Here is an 8,008-nt window from a genome sequence, read left to right as displayed (position 1 = left end):
TGTTTATAGATAACTTTCTTTTCTAGTCTACAATGGAGAAATGTTCAAAGCTCTGCAAGGTTTTATTGCCATCTCGGGCTCAATTACTGAGATTTCTCTACTGACGCCTTTTAATCAACTTTTATAAAGAGGATCACCAGATTTTTTGTGGTCGCCAAACTTTTGGTTGTCACGGGCCACTAAATTTACAGACTTCAGACAGCACATGTGCGGGGAGCCGTGTGTCACTCAGTGATGTCATAATGCTAGAACCGACCCACTCTCTAACCGCAGGTTCAGTGGTCACCCACCGTCTGGAGCCTGCGATCCATACGGGGAATTGGTCCGCGGACCACCAAGATTTTCTTGGGAACAATGGGTTGGCGACCGCTGATATATAATGATATATAGGATGGCCAAACCTTTTATAAATTGTTATACATTGTTCTTCATATTTAGCCATACATATGAAGTACAATGGTGGGTCTGATACAGATACAAATTGATTGGATATATAGGTAGGTCTTTATATTACTTGGTCAAATTGTAACAGGTATGGTGACCCTAAGGCTACGTTCAGTGATCCTGAAAAAATCTATGGATCAGTGGCAGAAAATGCAAATGCCTAGACAAAAAGAGATGTCAGCCTGTCCGGTTCATTTCAGTGATATCTAGAGATTTGAAGCAGTTGAAGATTGGTTGACAGTAGGTAACCACAGCTTCTGTTGTAAAAAAAAAAAAAAAAAAACATTGGGAAGCCTTAGATGGCAAAAAATGAAAATGAAAAAATATGTAAAGTCCATTCCATTTTAGAGATTGGGTGTACATACAAGCAGTCCCCAGGTTACATACGAGATAAGGACTGTATGTTTGTTCTTAAGTTGAATTTGTATGTAAGTCGGAACAGATACATTATTTTAATAAATGCAATTAGGACAAATGTTTGTCTCTACATATTATTAGGCAGCATGGTGTCAGTTACTGTATAAAATCCTCACTGTGAGTTAATCACAAACCAAGCAAAAAAAAAAAAAAAACTTTATGGAGCCCAGACATTCATTAACTTCTGGAGCAAGCTGTGCTTTGATATACAAAAAGAAACAACTGCAGAGTTTGTCTTGGTCATTAAAGAGTTACAAGAGCTTGCAGAAGAGCAAAATACTTCTCCTGCAAGTTCATGCGAACCGCCTCCTCCCCCCCTCAAGCCTCCGTCCTGCACACATGCGTATGTCGGATGTCCTTAACTCGGGCACTACCTATATATGTAAATCTAATTAGAAAAAAAAAATATATATATATGTATATATATATATATATATATATATATATACACATACATATGTTTTCCTATGTCCTCTCACTCCCTGTACCATCATCATCCAGCTATGACAGCTATCAGATCCTGGGGGCCTCTGCCTCTTCCACACTGGACTATATGATGGTTGTATCACTGGCTGTTCCCAAGAGCATCATTTCTTAACCTTTTTTAGGCCATAATAACTAACTTTAACTTTATAGTTAAAGTTAGGTATTATAATTTATTATAATTTAATTATTATAACTTTAGGCCTTAGGAAACCTATAAAGTAATATACCAGGGTCGGTGAGAAGTATTTCATGGTGGTCATTGAGTGTACCAAGCGGTGGTTGACAGCTCGAAGCCTTGGTTGAGAATAGCGGGTCTAGAATATCCTCTTCTACTAGTGAAGTGGCAGTCAGAGCAGTGGTCTGCTCTGGTCATATGCTGGTACAGGAACAAAGTGGTAACCCTAAACCCAAAAGTGCATGATAAGGAACTTCAAAGCAGGTTCACCAGGTATTATTTTAATGAACGCAAATGTAAAAAAAAAAACTGAAAGACTTTCATGATACCAGATTAGGGGGCAGCTCCAAAATGTCCACCCATTTAGAGGTAGCTTATTGTGGGGTTATTAACGTGTGATGATTATGCATGGAATCTACATGATGGTTGAGACACCGGTCCTGGGGGGACCATATTGGGGAGCAATAAGAATATAATTGATTCTGTGTACAGTAACAGTCTATTTGTACATCCATTGAATGTATCAAATTATTTGTCCTTTACCATCACAGCTATTTAGTGGTTTAATCTGATGTCATGTCTTTATCAAATACAAAAAGGTCACTAAATTGCCCAGTCAGCAGAATTACCAGCAGTGGTGTAATTACTTCATTTTTGGGCTCTGCAAATTCTTTGTAGTGCAATCTTTATAAATGTTATTCTGTAACGCGAACAAATGAACTCGAAGAACCAGTCTTGATAATTCAGTTATTTAAATGCAAGCTGGGTGAGGCAGATGTGTTTATAAATGTTGATGATATTCTTTTGAAAGTTCAGGTACTGGATATTAAAAATGCGTGTAAAATGTTGTGATCTAAATTTAACTTTCCCTGTCGAGAGACACTGAAGGACATTTATTTATGTACAAGAATACATAATATTAATAATTATGTGTTGAACATTTAGTCAGGTGAATATGGATGGTGAAAGTTGCACATTTTATATTACATACAGTAATAGGAACTCTTGGTTACTTTCCAAATGTTTACCACTGAACACTGCTGTGCTCACAAAGCCATTTGGTTATAGGGGAAGCTCAAATTTACACACATAGGGGTATGTTTATAAAGCAGTGTATATGCCATTCATTGATACATTCCCTGGTGGAGAATCTTACAGCTTCAAATGTTTACAGTGACAGTGAATAATTCTTCACCTGAGAATGTCTTTATAAGGAGATCCCATAGTACAGGGGTCCCAGCCGTCTGACAGGTGGGCCGCAAGAGCATGGAGACCAGCGATGGTCCGCAGCCCTGGCCAGTGCACCCCCCAGTGGGGTAAGGAGAAGGACCCCCCTTGGGGGGGCACACCGGCCATGAGCCACTGACTATGATTCCAGTATGGATCACAGGCTCAGGGCGGTGGGCGGGTTGTGTCCAGAGACTCTCCCACAGGTCTGAGAGTGGGTGGGTTCTGGCATTATGGCATCACTATGGGGAAGTGTCTTCCCCTTTGAGTGACACAGGACTCCGGACTGGAGTACCTAGATTCAGTGGTCTGCAAGCTCCAAAAAGGTTGGAGACCACTGCTATAGTAGAAGTTTGATTTCTGACTGATTTCTGTCCAGGAGGTTCATAGAGAATTCGAAACCGAGATATAGAGAGTTTGAAGGCAATAATCCTCTGCTGCATGTTATTTTATGAATTTTCTCTTATCTCTGCTAGGTCACTATGGAGAACTTGCTACTGATAGTGTGTTTGTACACAGCTTTATTCTTCATTCTAACCTTAAAACCTTTTTTAATATGATGCAAAAATCTAACATTACAAACAGAAATCCAGGCAAACAGCAAAATTCAATGTGACATGAACTCTGCACTCAGGCACTTTATGTGGTAATGGTTCCATAAAAGTTAGTGATGAATATTATTTTGGGTTTGGAAAACTTGATAAGCAGTTTATGGTCCTGGAGGTGTGGGGAAGGTTCCCTGAGCACCGGGTCCATGTCTGGGTTTACCTGTGCAAGGTAAAACACAGGTGTGTAAATTAGACTATCAGGTCTAGGAAAAGTTGAGCTCTGAGTTGGCTGGCTGGTAATCAAAGCATTACTATTACTATAGGGAAATAGTAATTCTATTTCCTATACTAATACCAATCCCTATACTAATACCCTACTAATGTGTGTAAGTTGCCCTGTTCTTGCATAGACTGTGTCATATTTTGTTTTTCTAGTTTGGAATTACAGAATTTGATAGCCAGGAACCATACGGCTGAGGTCTGTTTTACTATTTTGTCTATCATTTTGGAAAACTTGCAGATAAACTACAGGCAACAGGCAAACTTGTCAAGTCCTCTATTTCTCCTTGCAGACTCTCTTGTGAGGTCAGGTAGATCACAATATGTAGAAGTATGAGTGTGTCTCAGAGCTGTTGATACAGTGATATGATGTATTCCATATGATATATATGATCAGGATGTGATTCATTATCACGTCATCTATCAATGGCCATGTCTCCCTTTATGTCTCTGATAGGCTGCAGCCAACATCTATGAACAATGAATGGGAGAGGCCAGTGTTGTAACTTGTACTAGTCCTGTCTTGTTATTTAGTAACACAACACTAATGGGTTGGGCATTACCATCAGCAATTCCTTCGTCAGGATGTTTCACATTTCCACCTAGGTACTGATATGCTGTGAGACGAGTTTGCTTCATCTTTTACACATTTCTCTGTTTTGTACTTTTTTTCTTTTTAAAAGCTGATGGCCATCTGAGATCCATAAAGCGTGAAAACCATCTCACCCAGAACAGCGGTGAACATGGGGATTTTATACTCAGAGGTAGGTGTGATTTAAATCATGCAAAGTACAGTTCCAGCTGTTAAAGTGTATGTAAACCCTAAAAATGCTTTTATTTGTTCTCTTAAGGTCTGGTAAATATAGCACTGGTATATTTTTATGATAGATTCTAAATCTATCTAATCAACCAGTAATATAGAATACCTTCTTGTATGTAATTATGAGTGGGGGGATATTCCACAGTCCTAGGGCAGTTAGCCCCACTGTGACAATGTTTCATTTATGTGGATTTGTTGAGGACTGGTTAATAAAAATATAACTTATGGGCAATGAATAAAAGAATGGAGGCAGTAACGCTGGTATTTTTTTCTAAAAACCCTAGTGAGGTTGAACTCCTGTTACTCTTTTGATGATAGATAGACAGACTGACCTTCTTCATTTGTCTCTGTGGCCAAAATTGAGACGGATAGTGAAGGATGTTTTATTGATGTCACCTGCGCAAGAAATCCCTAACTTCTTGGGTCTCTAGGACAGAAAGTAAGAGGAATTTTTTTTTCGGAACACAGGCAGGAATAAATAAACTGACATGGGTCAGTGGTAACTTGTGAAAGCAGGTTATCATTGTGATCAGTGATAGATCTGTGTCTAATTTATATCAGGGCAGATAAAATAAATTAAATACATTTATTGTACATTCTTCATCACACAAAATGTTCCTGTACCCCTCATTTTTAAATAGGGGCTTTCATTTCAGCAGGATAGTTATGGCAGTGTGGAAGATAGGGACTGCTTCAACAAGTAACCTTGAGCGATCACTGTTCAGAAGAAAAACTAATCCAAATGGTTGACATTTCTCATGAAAGTATATTTTTAGTGCATACATGTAATATGTAAGCCATTCACATCAAGTGCAAAAAGAACATGTTTAGTTTATTATTCTGGTGGGAAATGCTTGGGTTCCTGCAGATTAGATCCCCACTAGGGTCACTGCCAGGACTAATAAAGACCTCAGGCACTTTTTAAATGAAATGTTCCTTCATGCATACAAATCATAGCTGTGATTTACCAAGCCTGTTCAGCCTGCATGCAGTAGCCTTGGCTTTTCATATGTGTTCATAAAATATACCTAATCACTGAGCAATAGGTGAAAGGTGTGTACTGAGCTACTCTCCACAATGAGTAAATAATCTGAGATTTACAGCTGTTGTAAAACCATTTATTATTATTGTCTTCAGTTGAATACTGTTTTTGTAATTGATCTGCAAATTCATTTTGTCATCATATGTACTACCTACAAAAGAATGAACACTTTCTGTTGCAGACCCCATATGCAATGTTTCATCCAGATATGGATATAGGGGCATGCATGCTGTGCCACTGCAGGAGGGTCTTAGACCCTCCTAAGCCTACAGGGGCCCACTGTTGGCTTTGTCCACCACTGGTCTCATCTGATAAAAAGAGTCATACACCGTGTTTGCCAGGATAACTTTGGTGGTATTCATAATACTCTGTTCAAAAATTAGTCCAGAAATATTGATTATTTTTCTGCCTTCCACTAGGGATTGTAGCAAAGATGGAAATGGAAAATCTATCAGAACTCATGGGCTTTGGAGCCAGTGGGGTGCAAAGTTTTGTCTCTGTCAGTTGCCCGCTGTTCCCAATCTGTCTTGCCTGATCAATGTTAATTTTTTTGTTTGATTTCATGTTTTTATCCAATCAAATGCATAAACTTTTTAGGTGATGCATAGTGTATGCCTAGCATTGGAGTGGAAATGCCTCTGAAGACTCCTCAGATTGCCATGCTGTCTTTATTTACTTACAGTAATGTGCAGGGAAATCACATGTTCCTTCTGCACAGATAGACCTGCCCATGTGCATTTTTCAGGCAAGTCATGTGATCTGAGCTCTAATGATCAGGGCAGTTGGTGCCAAGAACCCTGAACCCTTGTCATGGATGTACCTGCAATATTATTAGTATGCTTCCAGCAAATTTTTGCATTTTGGTGAGCAAATTAGGTCTTTATACCCATTTTGTTTCCACTAACTGTCCTTACAAAAAATCGTAACTTTAACCAGGCTGATTTTACAATCTTCAGATGAGTAAAAAGTTACTTTAGTGTACGAATCAGTTAAAAGGCAAAATCCTGTATATTTATTTTACCTGCATTTGGGTTTTTTTGTTTAGAACCGTGGGATGTAAATCTAGTTTATCTCCAAAGGCTGTTTCATGTAGCTATGGAAGAAATTATCTGGGCTGGAGTATTAAACAAGGAGCTACAAATTTGGGTCGGTGTAATAGGGAAAATGATTAAGGTACATAGACGTTAGATCATCATCACCCGATATGAACTGTCATGCTTGTCTTGGGAGAAAATCTAACTTTTGTTCATCAACCCTTGTAAAATACATTACACTATGCATTTTATAAGGACGTAATTATAGCCCCTGTAATCAAATCAGTGACCTCCATCATATCACCCTTTTACTAACAAAGCAATCCGTGGTGGAGAAAGCTTGGCCTAGCCAGTTGTAAAAAATAACTTTTCCAATAGCCACAACTTGAGAAACCCATTACTTGAATCAATATAACATGTTATAGGAGTGATATGCCTACATTTTAAATATTGTTGTGAGAGAGGAGTTATAGGTACTTCATTTGAGGTTCTAACATCTAGAATCTTTTGAGATCACTTAAGCTTGAGATTTATAATCACCTGACTTCTTAATGAAACCATCATTTTACAACATGCAAGTAGTCCTTAATACAACTTATTCCTAAAGTAATTTTGCCATGGATTGCTTTGGAATGTTCTTACAAAGAAGTGTTCTTGATAGCTTTCTGACGAGACACATCATGAAAATAGTGACAGTGCCCTTCAGGCAGATGACTGTATTGTGAAGGAATTCCGACTGTGTAGATATAAAGAAGTAAGAAAGCAGTATAGTGCACTCCCATGGGAATACCGTACATAAATATCAGCGTCTGTAGATCAAAGAGTTTTGTGACCAAGCTCTAAAAATAGAGAACTTAATCTAAACCGAAAACAGCACTGCTCATATGAATGCACAGAATTCACGGGGACTTTGCAATTTAGTAATGTTGGGTTGAATCTGATTTACAAGTGTAGATTCCAATATAAACATGTGGCTTGAATGTGGAACCCATAGATATACTGTAAGATGATTGCCATCTGATCAGTGGTTGGCTGAGAGAATCCTGCAACCACTGTACACACATATACTAGTAGACTGATTTGTGGGTATTGAATAAATGGTAAAAAAGAAAAAAAATCAGGAATTTATTGGTGCATGCAACCAAACCAAGGAACATGGTTATGACACAATGATTCTACGGGACTGCAGCAAACAGAGTTCCTGGTTTATTAAAGGGCAACTCCCCTTCCCTTAAACTGAAGGGTAAAATGCTAATTTTATCTAGGGGTATAAGAAAACACAGCTAACGTATTGCTCATTGCCATAGGTTTCCTTCATGTTGTATGAATAGTTTTCCAAAGCCTCTTTCTCTCACCGTTCCAGCAGATGCAGCCATTTGATGTCATTGTGTACAATGCAGAAGCAGCATTCCATGCATTGTATGTGGCTGTCAAGGGCATAGCCAAATCCTGGAAGCATTGGAGGGAAATTGTCAGGGTTTTTTGGAATTCAAGTTTAGCAGGTTATTTAAAGCAAACACAGAAAAATGTAAAAAA

The 8,008-nt window shown here is 38.5% G+C and overlaps 1 protein-coding gene across 1 annotated transcript in view; it reads left to right on the top strand.

Annotated features, from left to right (window-relative positions):
• ANKRD22 (ankyrin repeat domain 22) overlaps positions 1-8,008 on the top strand; it is a 34,152-nt gene that overhangs the window by 14,856 nt on the left and 11,288 nt on the right. The window contains exon 3 of the mRNA XM_072423269.1: positions 4,260-4,340. Coding sequence (XP_072279370.1) covers positions 4,320-4,340 — 21 coding nt within the window. The 5' untranslated portion in view covers positions 4,260-4,319. The remainder of the gene's footprint in view (positions 1-4,259; positions 4,341-8,008) is intronic.

The sequence above is a fragment of the Pyxicephalus adspersus genome, chromosome 10 (assembly GCF_032062135.1).
Source record: "Pyxicephalus adspersus chromosome 10, UCB_Pads_2.0, whole genome shotgun sequence".
Taxonomy (NCBI): domain Eukaryota; kingdom Metazoa; phylum Chordata; class Amphibia; order Anura; family Pyxicephalidae; genus Pyxicephalus; species Pyxicephalus adspersus.
This window is presented reverse-complemented; position numbering and strand designations above follow the sequence as displayed.